The sequence below is a fragment of the Crocodylus siamensis genome, chromosome 1, assembly GCF_052110815.1.
Source record: "Crocodylus siamensis isolate JL-2025a chromosome 1, ASM5211081v1, whole genome shotgun sequence".
NCBI lineage: Eukaryota > Metazoa > Chordata > Crocodylia > Crocodylidae > Crocodylus > Crocodylus siamensis.
Window position 1 is genome coordinate 210,428,215 of NC_143395.1, and position 26,011 is coordinate 210,454,225.

General features: G+C 45.1%; 1 protein-coding gene across 24 annotated transcripts in view; it reads right to left on the reverse strand.

Moving 5' to 3' along the window:
- ZNF384 (zinc finger protein 384) overlaps positions 1-25,729 on the reverse strand; it is a 30,176-nt gene extending 4,447 nt beyond the window's left edge. Inside the window, exons 1-11 of one of the 24 annotated variants that reach the window (XR_016443245.1) lie at positions 25,391-25,729; positions 25,170-25,320; positions 24,928-24,993; positions 24,353-24,435; positions 19,342-19,412; positions 18,948-19,188; positions 18,274-18,604; positions 2,616-2,840; positions 1,796-2,034; positions 908-986; positions 23-181 (exon numbers count right to left, since the gene is read on the reverse strand). Coding sequence is in view for 23 of the 24 variants with exons in the window: in XM_090054863.1 (XP_089910989.1) it covers positions 23-181; positions 908-986; positions 1,796-1,978; positions 2,616-2,840; positions 18,274-18,604; positions 18,948-19,188; positions 19,342-19,412; positions 24,353-24,435; positions 24,928-24,993; positions 25,170-25,285 (1,554 nt within the window). In the remaining variant the exon portion in view is untranslated. The other 23 variants (XM_090054863.1, XM_090054872.1, XM_090054881.1 and 20 more) reach the window with 23 other exon arrangements.
- Between the last annotated feature and the right edge of the window lie 282 nt (positions 25,730-26,011).

Sequence of the window (26,011 nt, forward strand, 5' to 3'; positions counted from 1 at the left end):
TCCCTCACCCAGTGATACTCACCGAGGTGTAGGCCCGGCTGCAAATGGAGCAGGTGTAGACCTTGGCATGCTTCACCGTGTGCGTTGCCAGGTGAACCTCCAGGGAGGCAGCATCTGTGTACGCACGGTGGCAGTTGTGGCACTTGAAAGGCTTGTCTTTGTTGTGCTGCCGTCTGTGGGACTGCAGATACAAGCAGGGGTGGAGGAAGAAGGGAAGTGGGAGGAACTGGATGTTAGAGCTGAAGATGACTTCTCAGGTCCTAAGGTCCCTAGTTCCTGGCGCCCTGAGTAACAAGGCCTCTGGGTCCCTTCCTCCGGGGGCATTCTCATCCCTGCTTAATCCCACTCCCCCAGTCTCTCTTGTACCAAGCATTAGTTTTCTCCAAGTGCTTTCATCATACTAGAAGAGACGTATCTACCACATCAAGCAGGCTCTACTCCTCTTCATTTCCATCTCACTCCTCCTCCTCCTCTTCCTTTCTTTCCCACCTGCTCTGCTTTTCCCTTCTGGTAATTCCTGTTGCTCTTCAAACTGTCCTGGGCTCTCCCTGCTGTCTACAGTCCCTCTTTCTCCCCCACACTGACTGGCATCTCCTACAAACTCTCAACATTTTGCTCACTCCTTTTGCTCATGCCATTAAAGCAGCTGGCAGTCCAAAAGAAAAAAAAAACGCTGCATGACTCTTATGCTGCTTACATAATTTCAAAAGGCTCGACATGTTCAATAGTACAGAATCCTCCTCTAAACATTCCCTGGATCTGGAGCAGCTTTCTTGCATTTCTCCATTCTGTTCCTTGCTCTCCCAAACCCACCTCCACAGGTGCCTCACTATGAGGAAAAGAGTCTCATCCTACATACCTCCACATACTTCTCCCACTAGCAAGTCAGATGAGCTTGCAACCTTACCTGCAGGTTGGAGAGCTGGGTGAAAGCCTTTTCACACCCAGGGTGAGCACATTTGTAAGGTCGGTCCCCGGTGTGGATGCTGCCAGAGGAAGAGCACAAATGGGAAGCAGTAAGTAGGATATCACAGCCTCATGCCCCGACCAAATCCTACAGCCATTCAAGCAGGGTTGGGTGTGAAGTTGTACCTAGACATTAATTGGGTCAGATAAGAGGGACATAAACCCATTTTTTGTGCTCAAAACGAGAAGAAAAAGTGTAGGGAAAATATGGAGGGTAACGAGTTCAGATATTGATTGGGTTAAGTATGAACAGCTCAGAAGTAACTGACTAGCTTCATATCTGGGCCCTGTGCAAGAGCTAGGAGTCTGTGGGTACAGGCACTCTGCCTCAGCCTCTGTACCCACACGATCAAGGTGTGTGCATCTCTGTGCCCACACCAACAAAGCCATAGAACGATCAACATGCTCCTCACAGTAGGGGTACATACACATTCTCTCTTCCATATTATCCAACTAAGATTAGCTAAGTCTGTATCTGTACCCCCCTGCAATGCCAGAAAAGCTTCCACACACTCAGGCTCAGTGCCCTGCCTGCAGAGTGCCAGGCGGGGATGCCCTACAGCCAATGTTCATCTCTCTCTCTGTGCTCCCCATGGTGCATGACCAAGGATTCCTAGGGCTAGCACGTGCCCACCTCTGCCCTGACGTGGTCAGTGTCTCCTGCGCAGCCTCCACTCCATCCTCTCTTGGGCCGCGTCCTCCTGTGGATGCAGCCAGCCGTCTCCCCTGCCCGCCCCCCGCATGCTCGGCGCGTGTGCTCCACAGATACATGCCGGCAGTGTGGGGCGGGGGGGGCCAGGCCAGGCCCCCAGCCTCCTCTGGCCCTTACCGTGTGTGCTGCTGCAGATGGGAGAGCTGGCGGAAGGCCTTCTGGCAGTAGCGGCAGCTGTAGGGCTTGGCCCCCGAGTGGATGCGGAGGTGCTGGGCCAGGTAGGAGGTGTTGGCGAAACTCTTGGAGCAGTGAGGACACTTGTGCGGCTTGACAATCGCCGTGTGAAGCTTGGAGTGGATCCTGCCGAAGAGGAGGAGGAGCAGCAGCAGTTGGACACGACCACCATCTGGCTAGTGCTGATGGAATGAGGGCACAAAGGGGGTGGGACAGTACCACACTATCTGGCTACACAGAGGAACTCCAGATGTGGACTGAACCCACTCGGTCTCAAACAGCACTCCTCTGGAGTTTGAGAGATGAAGGCCTATCTGCACCGGGGGGCCAGAGAGAGGAGTTGTACAGTCTGGATTGAGGGGCACTGGCAGAGCTGTGTGTGGGAAGCCCATGACTGGAATAGCAGAGGGGATACAAGTCAAGACAGAGATGCTCAGCAGAGCTGTGTTGGGATGATGGGGAAATGGAGAACCCTACACTTACTCAAGACTTCCTTTAACAGTATGAACCCTACAGTCTCACAGAAAACAGCACCTCTATACAGATGCCCCTTGGTGCAGGTTGCCCTGACTTATCCCCCATAGTCAGTAGCAACAAGCCCCAGGAGCTGGGGAACGTGACTGCTGATTTGCTGTGTGGAAGAGCAGGCTATGGGAAACTGCGAAGTCTCCCCAGGTGGCCTCCCCACTGCTGGGCGTTTGCAGCATGCTGGGCTGACGGCGGCATGCAGTTCGGAAGGCCCTCAGCCTCGTCCGGCCCTTACCGTGTGTGCTGCTGCAGGTGGGAGAGCTGGCGGAAGGCCTTCTGGCAGTAGCTGCACGTGTAGGGCTTGGCCCCTGAGTGGATACGAATGTGCTGGGCCAGGTAGGAGCTGTTGGCGAAGCTCTTGGAGCAGTGAGGACACTTGTGTGGCTTTGTCTCCGTATGGGACTTGGAGTGGATCTGCATCTCCGACTTGGAGTAGAAGGTCAGCGAACACATCCGGCACCTGACCGGGGTGAGGGGAAGAGACAGTATCACATGGAGACAGGCCCCAATATGCATCAACACCAATCAGGTGAGGTGCTCAATATGTGAGGCCTCAAGTTCTTGAGTGGAGAGGGGGCAGCCCCTTCTCTGTAGCTGTGCAGTCCTCTCCTGGGATACTGTGTTCAGCTGTAGGCCCTTCCATCCCAGGAAGAGAGTGGAAAAAAGACTGAGAGGGGGACCTAAGACAGTGAGCCTCAAATATATTCTGGGCCAGATAAATTAAATAACTTAAAGCCCTTGACTCTTCCCAGATTTTGGTTTGGCATACAGATAAGAAAAGGGAGACAGAACAGAACCTTCAAAATATTCTGAGGGAATAAAAGATAGATGTGGAGGGAGCAGAAAAAATAATTCCTAGACCAAAAAAACCAGAGCTTTGTCTGTCTTATTTATTTTGGTCATAAAAATCATCCTAGAAACCCCAGGTTAAAGTTCCATTTGACCATAAAAACTAAACACTGAGTACTGGAAAGTCTGCAACAGCAATTAAGATCACAACCACCTTAACCCTGTAACACTGTATTATCTAGCTTGAACTGGATGTTAAAAATGAGAAGCACTGAACATTACTTGCAGATGTAGTTTCACATGCGTCTTCCATAACAAGTGCAATGATTCACCATCCTATGTTTTTATTGTTTTCACATTACTATTGAGTTTTATAACATTCTATGAATTTGGACGCAAGTTAGAATGAAGTTAAGGCATATATGTATCAGGTGGAACCTTCAAAAAAAATTAAAAAATGACTGGCATCTGTCTGCTACTAATCAGCCATTGGGACTTGTCAGCCACTGCTACCTGCCAGCTTTCACTTCTCCAATACTGGCAAATGGCTATAAAAGAGGTTTTGCCACTGCATAATTAAAGTTAGCAAAAGTTTTAGTAACTGCTGATATGATAGAAAGGTAAGTCTGAGTCTTTGAATTTTCTTCAGAGTACCACCACAGGGCAGAGTTAAGGTTGTTGTGGTTTTATTTGTTAATCTGTAGACTCCTCAGTGTTTTGTGGGATCTCTAGCACTCGTGTTCAGAACTTTAAGGTTAATATCCAAGAGCTCCAAAATACAGCTAACAGACTGGCTGACCTTTTTTCATCTTTCACTGAAGGTTGACCACTTCCCTGTCTGGAAATTTCCTTATATTTTAAAAATGTTTAAGAATGCTCAGTAACAGGACTCCCCACAAAAAAATCTGATCCCATTCCTCCTGGTCATCTCATACTTTTGCATATGAAGTCCTTTCCCCTTCTCCCCCCAACTCCTGACTCAAAAAAAAAAAAATGCTTTCCTTCTGTATGTTACAGCTCCCATACTGGAGTCATGTACCCTGTATATAATGTGCAATAGTTTGATTAGTATATGTAATGTATACGTAAATTTACACAACACCTACCTGACACTTCCACAGGCTACTAAGCTTCGCCTCCAGTTGAAGTCCAGTTGTTGGACGCCCCAATTCCCAAATACAGATGCTTACCCACGGTTCAGAGGTCTTTCCTTTTCATGACTAGCTCATTTTCAGTCATATCCCCATTCACCCTCTCTCTTTCTCCCTCCAACTTTTATTCCAAACCCTACTATAATGCATATGTCATAAAGTATGTGCTTAAATAATATACATTCATCTGGAACACACATTGCCTGAGTGTACCTGTCTTAATCACAAAAGCCTATTTAGGAGTTACATAAATCCTCATAGACCCAAGCTTAAACTCTCTCTTCAGGAACAACATAGAGGAAGTTCCAAGCGTCGACAGTTGCAGAACTACGAGCATCCAAAAGTACTAGCAGGATTCTAAAAAGCCAAAAGCTCAGTTGACTCAAATACTGTCACTTACTTGGTCCAATTTTCCCCTTTTTTCGAGAAAGGTTCATACCAAAACTTAGACACATGTATTTGAGTGGTACTTAAAAATAGGGGATTTTTCCTTGAAAGCAGTGATGCTTGGGGAGAGGAACGAAAAAAACCCAAAAAAACAAAACAACACCCCCCCACACACACATACACACACTTTCAGCTACACACCAAACTGGAAGAACCCTTGGCATCAAGAAGTTACCGCAATTAGCCTGTAATTGCAGGTAATTACATTGCATAATCTTATTCATAAACTTTTTAAGGTCCATATTAGCTAATCATGTTTCCGTCTATTATTACAATTCCAGAACTTAACTCTTCTAAAGTTGGAATCCTTCTTAAATTAAAGGACAAGCTACTAGAGTGCAACATTATGGTTAGATGATCTGAAGTGACTAATGAAAGCTTTAGTATGGAAATGAGGCCAAAGTAGGTATTGCCTTTATAAAGAACAATGATGTTGGAACACTTCAAAATTATGATGAACATATGTCTGGGAAATGTAAAATGGTAAGAAACTTAGAGAATCTAATCTATTTAGCTTGCTTGTAAGGGAAGATCAAGAGTCATCAGATACTTACATGGGGAGAAAACATTAGATAGCAGAGGATCCTTTAATTCAGTAGTCAAAGATATGACAAGATCCAATGATTTCAAGTAGAAGCTCAAAAAACTAAAGTGGAAGCAAGACAAGTTGCCCATAATGAGGTTACTAATAGCTGGAATAACATACAGAATATTGTGGTGGATCCCCTGTCACAATAGGTCTAAATCCAGACTGGAGGCCAGATTCTCAGCAGCTAGTTGCTTCCTCTTGAAGATCTGGCCCTTGAAAGCTGCTCAAAGGCACATTACAGGGTTTGCTATAGTAATCATTCAGTGAGGTTCTCTGGCCTGTCTTATACATGCGGTTAAGCGGGATGATCCCTTCTGGCCCCCAAAAATTGTGAATCTTGTGACAGCATCAATTCTAATATCCCTTCTACTAACTGTATATATCTGGAAGAAAGGCCATCTAGAATGCCTGCTCAGATTTACTCTTTACAACTGTAGATTAATGCTAACAGGCCTATTATCACCCTGAAAGTCCAGAAAAAGCTTTGTATTTGCCCCAGCTTCTTAGCAAAACAGTAAAGTAGAATGCTGTCTACTGCATAGTTCTTTGGGTTCTTTAGCAAATTTCTTGTTTAAATGTCTAAGGCATTTTCTATTTGTAAAACTAGGCCCCAAGTTATTTAAAACAAAAAGTTGTAACTGGATCTATTATAGAGGCATTCCCACCATAACTGAGCATTTCATTTTTTTTTTTTATAATTGTAAACTACTGTAACACAAAGTGGAAATTTGGACATGATCCTTGGCTTGAACAGGAGCTTGGGGGAAAATGTACAGAATTAGCTAGTCTGGAAGACAGAAGGATATTTTGCTTTATGAATATTTTTCTGACCTTTCTGCACCAACTATTATGAAAAGCAATTTGGCTCAGAAACTCCACTTCTACTTTATTCTGCTTTGCTCAGCAAGGCCCAAGGCCACACAGAGGTTGTTCTGACTTGGCAGCTTTTCATCTATAGAAGTAAAAAGATTTATACACAGGTCAGCAGCATCCTTCTGAGACAGTCTGAGAAACAAAAGGAGTTGAAGTGACTCACCAAAGGTTACCCAAGAATTCAGTAGTGGAGTTGCCAGATCCAATTTCAAGGCATAAGTCAGGATTAACCTGACTCTCAGAGATGGAGTATGTCACAGCACCTACCATGAAAGCTGCCGAAGTCTACAGCTTTCTTCATGTTCACCTCTATATGATAACAATGCCCCTCAGACATATATGTATAAGCTAAGATTTAATGACAATAGAGGCATTGCAGTTTAAGAGTAAGTCAGAATTTTAAAACAAAACTGGGAAGTATGGAAATGTAAAATCAAGGTAGCTTCAACAAATTTCTGCTATCTTCTCAACCACTTAACTGAAAGTCAGGATTGAATGTTATGCCTATCCATGACAATGAGCTCACAGTATCAGCACTATTATACTGCAAGTTTATCTTACTTATATACATAACAACATATTTACATACTTCTCTCATAACCAGCTTGTGATCTTACTCACCTCCAGTCATTTTTGTATCTAGGTAGCTTGACAAGGTCTCAGACAGTTCTGCACTTCACCTTCCTGACCAGGCAGCAACACTAGCATTGTCTCAATTACTTTAACATGCCAGTGACACTCTCAGCATCCAAAATGATCTTCTCACCAGTCACAGAACAGGACAAACATTTTAATCCTTTTCTACTGACATCCAAGTGTATTCCCCAATGCCAGACATCTTAAAAGCACTATGTTACCCTGGTTCAACCAGGATGTAAGCTAAGTTAAGATGGCTGTAGAATACTGGAAGTTCCCTGAGCCACTCAACAAAAGGAAGATTAAAATGTCAACTAATTGCTTTATCTTGGTGTTAATCTCTCTCACACACACTTCTCCCAAGCTTGAAAATTATTTGCAAAAGATGAATGAAGTGGGGCTAAGATTATAAAATTTTAAGTTCTCAGTTTTTGAGAGTCAACACATTTTGCTTTTCAGTCCCGTATCAGAGTACTTCATCTATATGGACTCTTAAGTAGCCCTGCCTCTAGTCCCCTTTCCCCAATCCCACAGCACCATCTGATTTTACAGATATGGCTCAGAGAAATAATGTGGCATCAGCTTCCCAAATTTCCAAAAAGTGACTGGTGACTGCTACTACTCGATTTGTTGGAAAGCCATACAAAGTACAATTAACTACCAGTCTGGACTGTTAGTCAGAACTCTGTTTGTGACAGACATTTGAAATTGATGTGATCTTCATGAGTTTCCCTGCATCTCTTGACCTAGAAGAGCTCAAAAGACATCAGGACCAAGCTCCAATTGTAAAGCGCTACAATTCAGCTTTAAAGGTAGTAACTAAACACAAGAGGGGCTTGGCAGGCAAAGAACTAAACAGGTGCAAGCAGCACTAACCACACTACCATCCTTTACTCATGAGACATATTGTATTTAAAATTATACGGGAAAGAGACCCTGTCTTTCTAGTGTTCTGCAGATATTTACATTCCTGTCATGTAGAGGTGAACATGAAGAAAGCTGCAGACTTTAGGAAATGAGTAGGGGAACATCTGGATTTTGGCATACAGGAAACCATGAGAAATGCTACACTCCAGAGGCAGTTTATATATTTAAGGCTGGGAACAATAATTAAATCATCTAGTCTGGCTTCCTGAATGACACCACGGTAGCTGATGATATTCTATGACCTACCTTGACTGGAAAACATCAAGGCATTCAGAATCCACTAAAGAAAGGTAGTTTGTTCCAATGGCTTATCACTCTAAGAGTCTGTACCTTATTTTTAATTCCAGCTTGTCTAGTTTTCATTTCCAGCCATGGCTTCTTCTGACTCTCAGGAAGAGAGAGAAACTTTTTAGTACCCAGCCTTTTCTCCTTTCTGATAATTCTTACACACTTTGAACAAGTCACCTCTCAAACTTCTTTTGAAAAAAGAGCTCAATCTGTTTAGTTTAAGACCTTTACTATAAGGCATTTTTTCAGCCCTTAAATTATAAGTCCTTACTGCTTCCTGTCAATTTTTCCAACAACTTTTTCAAATGTTAACATTAGAAATGCATACAGGATTTTAGCAGTCTCATCAGTGCATTAAAATCCCCCCTCTTCTAATCATTTCTTCTGTTTAGACATCCAAGGGTTGTGATGACTCATTCTCCTACAACCCTGTCTGGGAGCTCATTATAGTTACTTGTCACACAGTCCCTGAATCCTTTTCTAAGTCACTGTTTTCCAGGATACTGCTCCCCATGCATAGGCATGACTTGTAGATCTTCTTAGATGTTTCACTCTTCATATGACTGCGCTGAAATCGCTTACGCTTTATGGGTCTAGCCTACCAAGCAATCCAGGCTGCTGACAACATTTACAGGACAAATACTGACATAACTAAAAATATAGAGGGGAAAATCATCTGTGGATGTGATTTTATGACTTTCAAAACTCTGATAAAAATAACAATGCAAAACACGATACCTACAACTAGTCCCTGAGGAACTCCACCAGACACACCTCCATCCAGTGATTAGTGTCCCCATGAAAACTATTTTTAAAAATCTGTCACTTTACCAGTCTTTACCCAATCTAAGGTATGCTTCATTGCTTTTACATGGTATTTACTTTTTAATTAGAACGCTGTGCAGTACTAAGTCAACCAGTTCAGGCTTTAAGTACTAGTGACTAGGGACACATCTTTTCCTTCCTCCAAGAACAAGCAAAGGCAACAACGTGCAACTAGATGTTCATGGATAGGTTAATTCTATGCAAACCCCTTATTAAAAGGCCATTAATGTTACAAAGTCATGCATGCAAACAGCTGGCAAATCAAAGTTACCTTGTCTCCATGTTTATATAGTACAATGGTCTTAGCCAATCACGTATTGTTTTTTCCATTGGAAAAAACTCATTTCACTGCACAAATGGACAGTACTCCAGCTAAACCACTATTCAATAATGTGCTTTATCCTTCCCATTCAATGCATGGCCCCAGGCACTGCAAACCACACAAGATTCAAACCCTCTCTGCAAACAGAATTATTCATTGCCTCATGGGCTTTTCTATGGTACACATCAGTATAGTGTCCAAGTGGTTCGCAAAGATTAATTTCACTTCACAATGTCCTTGTGAGATGATGGAATTTTATTCCCATTTTACAGATGGGGAACTAAGGAACAGAGAAACTAAAATCAGAAATACCCACTAATTTTGAGCACCCAATTAGAGATGCCCAGACCTGTTTTTTGTCCCAGAGTACTTAGTGTTGTCTATGTTCATGTATATATGAAGTCAGTTCCTATGGAGTGCATTCTGCAGCTGTGAGTACTTAACACTTCTGCAAGTCAGACCTCAGTTTCCGCATGGAGGAACACGCAATTAATGGCCATATGTGAAAGGATTAGTTTAAGTGCCTTAACTGGTACAACATAAACATTCTGACAGAGGCAGGAAAAGAATCAAATTCTACACAGCAGCATTCAAAGGCCTTAGTCAGACCTTCCTTTCTCTCCCTATAACCCCCTGCCTTATTCATTATGTCCTATCCAAATTCTAGAAATAGTGAGGAAAGACTTTAATAGCCTATTTCACTACACAGCCCCAATTCGTCCCAGAGCTTACTCATCCTGTGCAACAAATGAGAGGTACTGTAAAAATTATACATATATTGCAATTAAATGCTGTCTTGCCTGTACCATATATGCAAGATAGGACCAATTTAAGGTTGCACAAGCAACTTGAATTCTGACATTTCCTGACTTCAGAATGCTTGACTTTCCACTTTTTAAATATTTTTGTGTTAAAGTAAATTCAAGCATATGACATCAACTCGCACTCAGATTGGTCTTCCATAACATTTATAGCCCCGCACAAACCTTTGCCTAAATAACCAATAACAAAGTAATGCAACAGTAAGCCATCCACTGTGCAACAATACTGCAGGGAGAAGACACTCTACTAACGCGCTACAGAGATATTTCCTGACAGCAAAAGAATGAGGTCTGGGCATCTTGAATTTCATTCCAGGCTTTGAGAACATGTGTATCAGCTGGTTTCTTCCCAAGCTTGACCACTTCTGCCCATTCCCTTTAGTCTATCCTAGTCCCCTGTCCTCATTTACTCATTCACTGAGTGCTATCCAAAAATCCAGCCTCCTCCCCTATTTCAAGTTTCACTCCCAGTCACAGTCTCTTTACCCAACGGACCCTATTGTCTCCCAGATAGATACTCATTCCATTGATCTCTTCTGTAGTTGTTCTCCCCATAGATCAGCTCCTTGTCTCAGTCTCCCCACTATGTGATTCCTCACTGAGCTAGACCCAATTATCTTCTCACATTCTAGTCCCCCATTAGAACGGTCACCTTTTAACCACACTAGTTTTCAGCTTTTCTACTGCTAAGCAGAGATGTAGGGCAGAAATTTTTCCAGTGCTATGTTTTTCCATGGGAAATTTTCCATTTCTAAAAATTCATTGTTTCATAAAATTCATTAGTGACAATGAATGGATGCCAATACAATATTGGGCAAGCTTGGCAGTTTCAAAGGTGTAATTAAAGTTTTTCAGGTGATTATCCCTAGGAAGTATGTGAGAGAGTACATATATGTTTTATTGATTTGTAAACAAGAGGGTAAATACACTCACATTATAATCCAAATCAAGTTATGAATTTACGTAGTTGGCTGTGCAAGTTAAATCAAAACCAAAGTTAAAATTCTTATTTCATCTCAGACTGCAAGTGAAAGCAAAAGCAAAACTAAAACTGTGATTATTTTTTGTTTCACTTTCAGTTCAGCAAACACAGAGCAGTGTCTCATTTCTTTTCTAGAGTTGGGGAAGTTGGAACTGTTTGCATAAGATTTGTTAGTTTTTTAGTGCTTTTGGTTTGAAGTAGTCATAATAATGCCTAATCAGAAGAAAAAACAACCTAGTTTGTGGCATCATTATAGCGAAGTTCAAGCCACTGAAGGAAGGAAGAAAGTTGATAGATGTGAATGTTGCGGGCAGGAGTATGCTAACAATACAACAAAAATAAAGAAACATTTAATAACACGTACAAACTGTCCTGAAAGAGTACAAGCCATATACAGAAAGCTAATACAATGAAGTGGTGGAACAGCATCATCTGAGAAAAAGTCTACTTCAGGAATCCTATGTAAGTAAACAAATTACTAGGCTAAACAACACACAATATAGACTAGCACCTAATAGTTTTAAAAACATTAGAATTTGAAAAGTTGTTAATGCAACTCTGGACTATTATTCATTTATTTAAAATATTTGTATCCTGCTTTTCTGCTTGCATTAAGCACCCAAAGTGGCTTAGGCTTAACAATATATTTTTAAAAATTACATAACAGATAAATAGTTAACTATTTCAACCCAGCAGAGCGAGCTTACTCCTCTGGCTGATAGCAGAGGTCAGACTATACTTCCCTTTTGCTCTGCAGTCCCAGGGAAACTGAGCAGAAGTAGAGCAGCAGAGTGTTCTTTCTGGCAGGGAGGGGGGAAGCAAACTCCCTGCTGCTTCTCCTTCCGATGGATGAGGCCAGACTAGAATAGGTTAAAATAAAAATCTTTTCACCCCTTTTGTTGCAGGAACTTGGTAGTTCCAGTGAAACAGCAGATTTGCAAAAAATGGAAAATGAAAGTGTTGAGCTGCCAGGTCTGGGGGAAGAAGCAGCAGGATCCTCGCTTTCAAGATCAACTGTCACCAGATACACGATCCACCATGAGTAGCTGGTCAAGACAATCAAGCTTTTTATCAAGTTTTGTGGACAAAACGTCAAAAGAAGATCAAGAAAAAGCAGATGAGACATTAGCTTAAGCTATATTTCCAAGTGGTACAGCTCTTTCCATAACTGAAAATCAATACTGGAAGGAACATTACAAGCTAATTCCTCCATCATATAAGTTACCATCATGTTATCACTTATCACATTCTCCCTTAACAATGATTATTCAAAGGATTGGTAAAGCAGAATCACTGACTGATATCAGATGGATGAACTGATATATAAGGAAATCCTTTATTGAACATTGCGTTAGCAACACCTGAGCCAATACTCCTAAAAGCAATTACTGGATCAGCATCGGCTGATATGCCTCCTTAAATATCAGCTATTGGTATCAGCCCCCAAAATCTCTATCAGTGCACCCCTAGTGAATACACAGTCAAATTACTGAGTGAAGAGATTGAAAGTGCAGGTTCCTCCAGAGTACAAGCCCTTGTAACTGATAATGCAAGTAACATGAAAGCTGCATGTCAAATATTAAAGGATTTGTTTCTATTTCTCAAAATCTCTTGCTTTTGGAGAATCAGTCAGAAGCACAATTAGTAAAGAAGATGCAGTGTGATGATAAGTTTCTCTTGTCCATAGACTCATTGGTAAAGCCATCCTTTAGCGAAAGAGACTGTGGCTCAAGTAGTTCTGAATCAGGTTTGCCTCAATCGGATTCTGAAATAGAACTAATAAGCAGTGCAAGTGATTCTACAGATAGTGACAGTGAAACTGGAGGTGCTGCAATGACCTCAGTGGAAGAGAGTTGAACTCTGTTGAAGTAGACACGTGGACAACCATGGCAGATTATGTGCAGTTCTTTCTGTGTGCTAAAATTAGCGTCAACAGTTTTTCATAGATTCATAGATGCTAGGATCAGGAGGGACTTCAACAGATCAATGAGTCCAACCTCCTGCTAGGCAGGAAGGAGGACCTGGGCCTCTTTAAACTAAAGAGGAGGTTGAGAGGGGACTTTATAGTGGCTTACCATTATATCAAAGGGGTGCAGCAGGAGCTCAGTGAACAATTGTTCACCAAGGCACACCTGGGGTTGACCAGGACGAATGGATACAAACTCCTGGAATGCCGCTTCAGCCTTAATACCAGGAAAAACTCCTTCACAGTCAGGGTGTCCAGACTGTGAAATAAATTCCCTCCAGAAGTGGTGCATTCAGCTACCCTGGAGGCTTTCTAGACAGGAGACTAGACAGTAACCTTGCTGGGGTCACCTAACCCCAGTTGTCTTCCTGCCCGGGGGAGGGGGGTGTTGGGCAGCGGTCACGTTGGATCCGATGATTTGCAATGTCCCTTCCAGCCCCTAACAATCTCTGAATAAGTCAAATAAGCATGCTAAATCAGATCATGTTCTATTTAGGGTATTAGAAAATTTTCCAATTCAAAATTTTCCAGAAAACCCACATCTCTGCTGCTAAGCTCTCTTCCCACTGTAAAGTGACCACTCAGTCCCAGCCTCAAAAATCTTTCACCAGCTCCCAGTCTCTGCATGAATAGTTAGTCTTTCTTCCCACCCCCAATTCCCAGGCCCAGTCCCCCTATTCAGCCAGATCCAAACTTCCTCCACCAACTCTAGTTTCTGTTCCTGCCCTGATCGAGTCCCAGCCCACTCCTCTTCTTTCCCTTAATCCAGACTCCACTCACGCACATGAGCTCTGAGAGGATGGCATCTAGGCTGCAAAAGCCCCAAGCTGTTCAACAAAAATATAATCCTCCCAGATTTTAACCACTAAACTTTTAAAGAAGCTCTGCTGAACCTGTGCAAGCAGATTCCACCCCCCCACAGCAACACTTAGAACTTGGTTAAATTTAAGTGAATTTTTGCATGTATGACAAAGAGCTATGCCTGACATGGAAGCCACACCAAAGAAACATAAGCCTATCCAAAGCAGGAGGATACTAGGGCTGTTTAAAAAGTTTTGGTGATCTTTTCTAACACTGAAAAACATTTTTCCTTTGCCTCAAACAGCCAACCTGGTTTAGGTAATATTTCTCCCCAAAGAGCTACTAAAGGCAGACAATCAAAATGAAGAGTCTTAAGCCAAATAGTTAAAGCTCAGCAAAGCCTAAGCAATGTTAAAAAAACAAAACAAAAAACCCTACAATTTAATGGGAAGTGTCAGGCCCCCATAACAGAGTTCTACCAATCCCTCCCACATACAACAGATCATAAACAGTTGGAAATTTCAGCAAGTAAGTGAGCCAAGTGGGATCTTGATAACACTTCTACATGACACTTGTAGAGAACTGCCTAAGAACCATGCTTAATGAATATGAAATTCAGAGACTTTTTCAGCAAGCATTTTTCTATAGCTCTGGACAAGCCCAAAGAGAATCTTTGGAGGCTGATAAACATGGATTTCTATTAGAACAGCATTTTTCAACCTGTGGGTTGTTACCCAAAAGTGGATGAAAGGGTCGCAAACATTACCAGAAAAAAATGGAAAACCACAGATTTTCTTCTTTAAAGGAGCAAGGGGCTGCTTGGGGCTGGGGAGTGGGAGAAGGGCAATTAGGCAGCAGGCACCACATGCATGTATGCATGCGCATGTGCACATGGCAGCCAGACAGCGTGGAAAGTTGCTCCTGAAGCTCCCTGCAGGTAAGTCTATGGGGGCACAGGGTGCACAGGCAATATACTGGGAGGTATGGAGAGGGGGGAAGGTGTCCCCCCCCACAGATTTGTGTGTCGGGAGTGAGGGGCACCAGCAATCTGCATTGTTGAATTGCACAATGATGAATGTCACTTGGGAGTAATGGAGAGCCACATGCTGATACTGCTGTTAATGTTTTCCTGTTGATTTCTGTCTTTAAAAATTAAAGACTGTTGAGTTGCTTTCACTTCTAGTGTGTAACAAGTATTTTGGGGCCAAAATACTTGTGCGTTTTCTACTTTAAACTATTTATTGGGTTAGGACTGGTCATCAATGTTTACAATGGGTTCTGGGTGCAAAAAAAAGTTGAGAACCACTGCATTAGAAGGCAACTTTGTTGTCCCTAGCTCTAGACCCATTACCCTCCTAGATTTACTTTAATCATAAGCTCCCTGGGACATACCTCACTTTTTTGTTTTGTTACAGCAAGTAGCATAAGATGTTCCTAGTCCCTGACAAGGGTACTATGTGTTATGGCAATATAAACAATAAAATTAAGTGCTTGATCTTTTCTATTAAGGCAAGAAGAGGTAACATAAGCAGAATGCTGTCCCTAATCTGAACTGGTTTTGCTAAAGCTCTCTTTCTAAAATTCCAGTCCAAATCATTTGACGAAGATATAAGCTACTAAAAACAGTGTCACATATTCAAGCATGAAGGAAGAAAATGTAACATGCAAGTTATATGCTGGATAATACATCAGCACAAATCTATAGACATAAATCTGTGTTCAAAATAAATATCAGCTGAACAACACTAATTATTTAATAATTTGGGGTTTTCCTTGTTCTGTTAACAGAAAGAAGACCCAAACCATGTTTGCTTTCCAACCTCTCCGATACTCCCCAGCTGTTCCATCTCCACAATTAAGGAATCGACAGAGAAAAATCTTCTCTTGAGCACGGTTCTGTTTCTGAAATAACATGGGTCTGATGAATGTGCATGACTAGTCAGATGACATGCAGTGCTCTAACAAGTCAAAGGGGGCTCACTGAACTACTATACTCATTCCTGTGATCAGCCAGGTAGTCCTTGGGGAAAGGGATAGAAGTGGAACTTGGGAAAGAAAGTAACACAGAGAAATTTGCTAGTGCAATCTTCTGTCTGTCCTACCCGAGCCACCAGTTTCTTTGCCTTGTACCTCTCCATTCTTCCCTTCCTCTGCCCCCTTTCTTGGGACATGAGCTCCTCCCACCCATAGCCCCATTTCTCCAAAGCATAACTGCTCTTGTGGTACCCAGCCTTCTAGAAACCTCATTTTAGTCTTCTCCCACCCATTTCCTGTATTATCTATTTCTTCGTTTGAACTGATTCTCCTTTATTATTATTATTATTTTAAAAACAGCCCATGTGGGAAAAGCCTTTTAAATTGAATGTGCATGAAGGTTTATGCCAAGTCACTCCACCTACTTTAGAGACATTTTTCAAACTCTGAAGCAAACTACAGCCTGTAATAAAGTCATGGTAGAGCTTTAATTCTAGATCTCTGTTAAGGGCAGTCTCTATGACGAGACATTTAAACAACTGAATCAGTGATCCAGAATGTGAGTAGTGTGGAGTTAGGGCTGAGACATAAAATACATGACAACAGCAAACTCCCTACCTTGCAAAACACCCCTTCCCCTACCTTGCAGGTTAAACACATTTTCTAAGTGAAAACTTGGGACACTGGGCAGGGAGTCCGAGGGCTGATCTACACATTTTCTCCCAAATTAACTGCACTAGTTCAGAAACTCAAAGAGGCTTAAAACCTGATATAGTTCAACTGATGCAACCCCTAACATGAACAATTTATTTTGCATAAACACCTTAAATGTTGTTACAACTTACTGCATGGTTTATCAGTAAAGAAACCCATGTTTAGAACAATGCAAATGGAACTGTTTTGATAAGGGATACAGAACAGTTGGCAGGGTGAAGTGGCAAAAGAAAAGGGCATCACCTCCCCAGTTCTGTCCCCTACCACTTTTCTGTTTTCAGAAGGAAAAGCAACACCAAACTGTAAATGGCAAAGCAAGAAATTATTACTCCTCCTGCTAATCCTTCACTTCCAGCCGACTCTCCCCCATGTCTAACTAGCACTGATTCGACATACCCTTGACAACCCAATTCACCTTATTCCCCATTCCCACACAGGCAAAACTCTCCAGACCTCTCTCGGCTCCATGCAACCCAACCCGCATCTTTTTGGACATTTCTACATGCCGTATCCCCTTGCCTGAGGACTTCTCTTCCTACTACACTTCTCCCTTTTTCTACTGCTGACCTTTAAACTCAACACATTCTTCTGACATTAAGAGCATAAGGTCTTTCCCCTCACATGCTAGAACACCTAAACACTTAGCTCAAATAGCCTTATTTTGCTGGGCTTGGTAAAATAGCAGCAGAGGAAATATGCACATGACCAGAAACCGGCCCATGGAAGTTTATTGCTCTGTGGCTCCTTCCTCTTCTGTCTCTAACCTCTATGCTGCTTACCCAGGAGCTCCTCTCCAGAGGCTGTCAGATGCACTGCAGCTCCCAAACCTGAAGCTCCCCAGTGGGCAACAGGTAATAGTGCATCTTGCAGTATACCACATACACTTCACCACTACAACAGCAGCAGGGAGGTTCAGTATCATTAGCCCCTAGTCCAGGGGTGGGAAATTATTTGGGCCTGTGAGCCAAGTGAGGAGTTTTGCTGAGTTGCTGTGGGCTGGGTCAGCAGCACCCTCTTCCTCCTGCACAACAGCTCACAAAAACTCCTTATGTGGCCTGCAGGCAGGCAGGGAATAATGTTCAGAATGGGCGAGCAAGGTGGAATCATGGGATGGGTTCCCAGGGCAGTGATAGCATGAGGCCGGGGCTGAGCCACAATCTGCTGCCTGGATGGCCCTGTGATACATGCAGGTTTCATGGGCAGGGGCGTGCAGGCACTGGATTGTGGCTCTGCCCCAGGCCCGGGTCTAGGCCTCATGCTGTCACCACTCTAAGATCCTGACCCCAGCCAAGGACACAGCTCCCTGCCCACCCATCTCCCCTGCCACGCTGCATGCCCTGCCTGCACCACTCCTGGCTGGTCTCCATGGAGACCCCAGAATCATGGGGCAGTAACAACACAGGGCTGGAGCCCAGGGCAGAGCTGTGATCCACTGCCTGCATGCCCCTGCAAAATCCCTCAGTGAAGCAGACTTTGCCCACCCCTGCCCTAGTCACTAGCTGCCTCAGCAGCAGTGTCACAGGATAACCTATTTCCTGAAGGTTCAGGAACATGCACTGAAATCTTTACAGGTGGATTAACCATATTTTTAAATTTCTGCTGATAGAGTAAACTAAAAAAAAGAAAAGAAAAATCCAAATTCATTCTGCAGCTGAAAACTTCACACACATGGAAGCTCCTGAAAAGGAAGTACAGTCCACCTCTGGCCCAAATTATTTATGAAGGGTAGAGCACCAAGACCCCCAACCCCACACTGTATTACAGCCACAGTTAAGCCCTGCTCCCCACCTGTATGTCTTGCCATCCTTGTGCTGGTCCTCATCGTCCTCGTTTGATAGCACGAATGGGTCACTCATCTCTGGCAGCCCCGACTCCTGCAATCGCTTCTTCTTGCGACCCCGGGGAGGTTTGGGGGCAACTGCCCCACCCCCTCCACCCCCACCCCCTTCAGAGAGGGCAGCAGTCCCTTTCTTGGACAGATCAGGTACCACCTGGAGGGCAGCCTGGGAGCCATGAGGCAGTGCGGAGACAATCATGGGAGCTGAGATGGGGAAGGTTTGGGCAGAGGCAGCTGTGGTCACCAGGGAACCCGAGGGAGAGGTGATCACCAGACCAGGACCTGTAGGGAGAGTAAAGTGGGTGAAGTCAAACATCCATCCTTCTAAAAGACATCCAACCTTCTCAACTCCTGTGTTCCAAAAACAGGAGCTCAAAATCAACCCATAACCCTGATCCACAAGGAAGTAGGGCTACCCTCCCAAATCCTCCACCACCCTCTGTTACCAGAGGTCAAATAGGCATCATAACAAGCAATATGGTGAGAATCCCTTGTGACACCCATCACTTCAAGGATCAGGATTAATCTACTGGATCCTGAGAATTTTCAGGACCTATCTACTTCATCCCCTTCAGACAATGGAGTCACCCTCCCATTCTTTCAGAAGCCTCTGGTGCCCCCTTACCTGCTGTCATGAGCCCAGCAGACTGTACTGGCACCACAGTGATGTTCTGAGTCACAGGGGCCTGGCTGTGTGGGGTCAGCTGCTCTGGCTTGGTGTCTGAGTCCATGGAGATGCCAGTGGATAGAGCCACAGATGTGGGCACTGTCAGCAGGGTTGGGTAGTGGGGGGGAGCCAGGCTGCAGCCCTTCTCTGCGGGCAATAGTTGTTCCTTCATCTTGTTAATGAACATGGTGTTTTCAATCTAAATAGGTGAGGAACAGAATTATTTCAGAACACCCCAGAGTTGGCCTCTCCCAGCAGCATAATTAAGAAGAGGGGCGGAAACGCTCACTGCAGGTGAATTTCCAGCAAAAAATCAAGACCAATAGGCCATATTGAAAGACAAAGCTCTTACCTGTCCTGAGACTGTGGGCACAGTTGGCCAGAAGTACGGAGACGAGTTGAAGTGAGATTCTTCCATCCTAGCTGGGCATGGGGGGGAAGGCGGAAAGACACACACACATACACACACACACAAAAAGAGGAACATTAAACCCAGAGAGACTCAGAGACACAGACTAAAGCTGTGACAGCTCTCTGGGATCTCTCCCCTTTCTTATTCAGAGCTCCTCTTCTGATCCTTTTGCCCCACCAGGGAACAAGTCTGCTGCTCACCACTCCCACAGGCCTGGGACCATTAACTACCTCCTAAAAGCTTGACACTTACAGACCTCCACCCAGAAGATGACTAACTCTCCCTTTCCAAAGGATAGCCAATATTCCCAAGTCATCACCTGAGTGTAGGGGGGAGTGTGATGGAGTGAGGAGCTATGCTTCTGAAGCTGTGACCCTCCACACATGGAAACAAACATTTTCATCAACATCAGCTACAACTCAACCCCTAATTGGTAAGAATTCCAGATACTGCCTATCACTGTTCATACAACACTAGGGACCATAAACAGCAAGCGGATGTTAGCAGGGTATTACACATGGGGAAAGACAGGCAAAAAGAGGAAAACAGAATTGCCCAAGATAACAGAGAACCAGCATCAGATCAAGAAATATAATCTAGGACTCCCAGCTTCCTGCCTCCCACTGCTATAGCCACCTGAAATCAACTCCCATGAGAAAGCTGAAAACAGAACTTAAGAAATTCTAACTTTCCTGATGTAGCTGACTCTCAGCACTGAGGAAAGAACCCAGGCAACCTGATTCTAAGCTCCCTACTTCATTCATGTTTGACACAGAACCGTACAAGAACCTTGTCTTCTCCACAAGTCACTGTCACTCAATCCCAACTCTCCATCCAATCTGAGGATCAGCAAGAAATCAAAAGACAGCCCTCTGAAGATGGGAGAAGCTCAACCTCTGCTGACACAGCAATTTCAGGGGACCTAAAACATTGTGCAATCTAACATGGAATCCACTCCCTAAGGCAATATGCTTAGTTACTGGTTTCACAGGCAATGAAGACTGCTGTTTAAAAAAACTAAAGACATCCCAATACAAAAGTCATGATGAGAGTGAAGGCTGACAACATTCATTTACACATATAACAAGTGACAGTTAAACTCCGTACAATAAAAGCTATGCTTGGAGAAAATCCAATATGCAAAGCAAGGTGCTTATGGCTCAGGAAAGTACGTAGGTTTCATAGTTTCTAGGGTCGGAAGGGACCTGAGCAGACAGAGTCCGATCCCCTGCCACGGCACAAAAGAGTACTGGGGTCAAAAGACCCCAGCAAGCCATACATCTAGTCTCTGCTTAAAGACCCCCAGGGTAGGAGCCAGCACCACTTCTCTTGGAAGTTGGTTCCAGATCCTAGCCGCCCTGACCGTGAAGTAGCACCTCCTGATGTCTAGCCTAAATCTACCCTCTGCCAACTTGTGACCATTATTCCTGGTCACTCCTGGTAGTGCGCGGGGGAACAGGGACTCCCCCAGTGTCTGCTGATCCCCCCTGACTAGTTTGTAACAGGCCACTAGATCCCCCCCCAGCCTTTTCTTGTGGAGGCTGAACAGGTTCAGGTCCCGTAGCCTCTCCTCGTAGGGCCTGCCCTGCTGCCCCTGATCATGCGAGTGTCTCTCCTCTGAACCCTCTCCATATTGTCCACATCCCTCTGGAAGTGCAGTGCCCAGAACTGGATGTAGTACTCTAGCTGTGGCCTGACCAGTGTCGCAGAGAGGGGGAGGATCACCTCCTCGGACCTGCTTGAGATGCATCTGTGGATGCATGACAAGGTGAGGTTGGCCTTCCTGACTGCATCCCCACACTGCTGGCCCATGTTCATCTTGGCATCAATGATGACTCCAAGATCCTTTTCTGCCTCTATACTTTCTCTTTCAGGCTTCATCTGCCCTGATTCTAACAACTTTTTTTTTTGAATGGGTAGGATGGTTTGGATAGAGATGATCCTGCCTCATGCAGGGGGTTGCACAAAATGACCTCTGGAGGTCCTTTCCAGCCCTACTTCTCTATGATTCCATGATTTAATTACACAATTACATATCATTACAGAATTTCACTCAATGAGCAGACTAAAAAGTAACTAAGAATAGCAGCAAAGTAAGGCATTTATTTTTTAAACAGTTAAAACTGAAGATAAAGACTTGACACCCTACAATTTCTACACATCCACCAAAATTATACAGTAATTTACCACTATGGAGAGGAAACTATTTTTAAGTAAACCCAGTTGCTTCTAATTTTTAAATTAATTATTTACAGTCTTGCCATTCATTCCTACCTCCTACACTTTCTACCTTGGGCAGTTGTGACCCTCACACTGATGGAAACAAGAACACTTAAGGGCTAATTACTTGTTTTAGGGTAGGACAACCATTCGCTTACTCAGTTGTAATATACATAGGATTCATAGGATTTAAACCTAGATCAGTGGTTCTCAACCTTTTAGGGCACAAGGCGCCCACTGATAGATCCAAAGTAATCCTTAGAAAGTGTCTGCTCTTATTTTTGACTACACAAAAATTTACAAAAAACCCACATGGACCACAACAGGGCAGAATGGTTTTAATTCTGTGGATTCCTATTTAAAATCTCCGGGTTTATTTTGTGAATCATGTTTGCACACCTAACCATGCTAACATTGTATGGCAAAATTACGACACTCCTGACAGGTTGTCAAGGTGGCTTATGTCCTGCCTGCTACTTTTTTTTTTCATACCAGTGTAAGTATGTCACTTTTCTATACGCTTAGATTCCCCAGTACAAATGCATTTGAAGTTAGTTACTTTTGGCTGAACTGCTCTGGATGTCAGTGAAAACCTGGCTCAAATTAATGCAGAGCTCTCATGTCCATTTCTTTGCCTCATTCACCAAGCACTACTCATAATGCACGCTAACTGAAGAAGAGTCCTGCATACAGTGTTACATGACTGTACTACTGTATTTCATGCACACAAGGGAACAGGTCTTAAGGCATTTCCTTGATGTTCGAGTTACTCCCCAAGTAAGCGCAAGAGTCTTCTCCATGGAACTTCCTAAGCTCCTCTTTTTTAAACCAAATCTAAGTGCCTGTACAATTTACATAGACACAACCTTAAACCACAAATGAAATTCAGTTTGCACAATGCAACACTAAGAACAGTATGTACTTTGCAAATAAAATTGCAATGGTTAAAGACTCCCACAGATCCACTTGGAAAGATTTACGTGTCAAAAAAGAGGGGGCTCAAAATGAACTGAAATTCTGATTTTTTTTAGCACACGAATGTACTGTGCAACCCTTATTCATTTAGAAAGATGATAAATGGTTAAAGGTAATTATTTTTTTAAACTCTAAAAATCCAAACTAACATTGACTGGGGCCATCAACTACATTCTGCCTCCATCTAACCCACTGTCAGAACTATTAAAAAGTTTGTAACTTTAATTTTTAATAGTGGATCAATTCTCAAAAAAGGGCCAAGACATTTCTGTCCAAACTCCTCCCCCCCCAAAAAACCAAACAAAAAAAAAAAAATCATGCCTAAGCAGACAGCAGGCCTGGAAATTTCAGCTCAAGACAGAAGTTTGACAAACTTACAAGGAACTAGAAAAAAAAAAGTGGCGTCAGGAATGAAACTTTCATGCAATCACACTAGCATGGCAAACTTCCAGAGTAAGGAAATTTGAAAAGAAGGTTCCTCCACCAGACTTCTATCCTCTTACCCAATACCCACCCCCTCCAGTTACGGTCTAAAAACCCATATGAAAACATGCATCCCACTTCAGCATCCCCACTTTAACACAACTCACACTTACTTTACCAGCACTCTGCACGTAACCCTTCCAATTGCTCTACAACTATCACATACGGGATGGAGCTTCAACCCTGCACCACAGCATGTTCCCACTGATGTGCCTTCATCATCTCAGCTTCCACAAACAGGCCAGTGACGGGACCTTCTTCCTATTCACCAGTCTAGCATCAGATAGATGTCAATGTACCCTCCTGATATAAACCAAAAATACTTTCTATGTACGTACAGACCATAGATTTACACGTACTAAATAAACAACCGAACAAACCAGGGCACTTAATTACAGTTTGTCACGAGGATCACGGAATCAGCAACATGACCCTTACAGAGCTTCACAGATTCACACACTAAATTGGCTGGGCTTATATTTCACATAAGCATTGCTTTAATCACTGGTACCCACATGCACAGGTACAGCAAGGGTGAGAGTGCATGTCAGGAGATTACAGTTAAGGTTGGGTATGCAAGGTTGAATAGTAGGCTTTGCAGACAACTTTCCTTTCTTTTACAAAGGAAATTTATTTGTGATGTTTATAAATTATATCTACAATTGATTGAACAAAATCCTGAATATGTCGCTTGAGACTGGCATACAAAGCAACACTCAACCTGTAAAAAACCTTCTTTAAAGGATGGAATACTGCCAGCCTTCCCAGTGCTGCTGACAACAATTTAGGCTGATGGCCAAACGTGAAACATCAAACATCTGACAGGATGCAAAAGCATGCTTGCAAAGCTTTGACAGGTGGGGGGCTGAAACTGATGATTTCCATACAGTTTAAAAGGCCAAATTTGGTTACACACCAGCAATACCCCAACTACCAAGGACAAAAGAGTCCTGTATACCCCATTCCCCTTTCCTGCTCACTAGGGGTTAAAGAAACTGTGCGTCATTGATTGACTCATCCTACTTCACCTGTGTGACACACAGCTGCATATAAACTAATGCTGCACAAGGGAAGAGCCCTCTACCTTATTTCCACAGCCCCTTTGGGCTAGCTTGCTCCCCTGTCCAAAACCAACAGCCGAAAGGAGCAGTGCTCCAGATAGCACGCGCTCTGGGCACCCACCACCCGCCCCTGTGCATGAGCTGCACCCACCCCAGGGACCTGAGTTAGTTCTGAGTCAAAGGGGAGGGCACCTCCCATTGGAGTCACTCACACTGTTCCCTGGATTTTCCTGGAAGTGTCTTACCCCCTCTCACTCTCCCTCCTCTTGCATTTCTCCTCCTTCCAGGGCTGTCTCTGAAAATAAACCACCAGGAAAATTACTGGGCTGGCTGGCAGCGACACAGCTCCGGAACGGGTGCAAGGACTGCGGGCCAGGCTGCACAGGCGACAGCGGCAGCAGGACGCCCCCGCCCCGCCGCCCGCCCTGGAAGGGGCGGCAGGGGGCGGTGCAGGGACGCGGGCAGCCACCGGGCCCGCCCTGGCTATAGCGGGGGCAGTCGCCGCCCTGGGGCCCGGGTGCCCCGCGGCTCCGGGCAGCGGTTCCTCCCGCAAGTCCTCGCTCTAGACACCAAGACAGACAGACAGACAGAGACAGACAGACAAGCAGGCGGGCGGGCAACCCACCCCGCTTCCGCTTCCGGGTCACGCCGGCGCCGGAAACACCACCACCGCGGGCTTTCTCGTTCCCTCCCTCCCTCTCGCTCCGCGCACCGCCAGTCCTCGGGCACCTCCCCCGACCACTAGTGACCCCGACCCCGGCTCCGGCAGCGGCGGCGGCCTCCTCACCGGAAAGAGGATCGGCGAGTCACTTCCGGGTCAGGAGGCGGGGCAAATTTTGCCACATCCGGAGCGCTAGGGAGAGCGGAAGTGATGTAAGGAACAGGCACAGGTAGAGCGCGGCAGCCTACGGGCTGCTAACAAACCGGAAGTGCCGTTTTTAGCAGGCAGGGAGGGGGCGACCGAGCTCTCCCGCGGCAGCCCGCAGGCAGCCGAGCCCCGCGGGGGGAGGGAAGCGCGCCGGCACCTACCGGAAGTAGTAGTGGTGCAGGCAGCAGGGCGGCTCCCGGCCAGGGGGAGGGGCGGAAGCGCTGGCTTTGACCCCGGAAGACGCGCCATAGCCCGGGCCCCCCAGCTGTGATGTCATTTCCCGGCGGGGGGCGCGGGGCGGGTCCCGTGCGGCTGGATATTAATGAGGCTCATAAATAACCCAGCGGCTCGGCCCGTGGGGCGGGGGCGGGTTGCACCAAACCTGCGGGGTGGCAGCGGGGCCGGGCTGCGGGCGGCCGGGGCCGGGCTGCATGGGCGCCGCCGTGCGCGGCGCGAGCGGTGCAGGCTCCTCCGCCGCGTCCCGGGGCGCTGCAGGAGCCGCAGCCATGCGGGAGGGGCGGGGGGCGCCGTTGGCGCAGCCAATCGCAGCGCGCGCCACGCCGAGCGGGAAGCGGCGGCACGTGCCGGGCAGGGGGGGCGGAGAGGGCAGAGGTTCCACCTCCCGAGCTCCGTCTCTCCCGCGCGCCGCGATCCGGTGCTGGTAGCGGGGCCCGGCGCAGAGACCGTGGGGGGCAGGCTGTGGGGCCTGGTTGTACTTCCCCCAGGCTCAGGCCCGGCCCTCCCTTGCTGCGCTGGGTGGAGGGGGTAGGGTTACCATATGTCCGGGTTTTTCTGGACATGTCCTGTTGGGTCCTCCCACCTCTGTTGGGGTGGGGTTTTTTTAGAATATCAGTAAACGTCCAGGGTTTTTCCTCTGCTCAGCATCGAAGTTTTCTTAGTGCTTTCCAGTTTGCCCTAGCAAGGAGCTGCTTGTGGCTGGGGACAGCAGGGGAGAGCGATTGGAAGCAGAGGGTCCCATGTGTGAGTTTGCATGCATGTACCA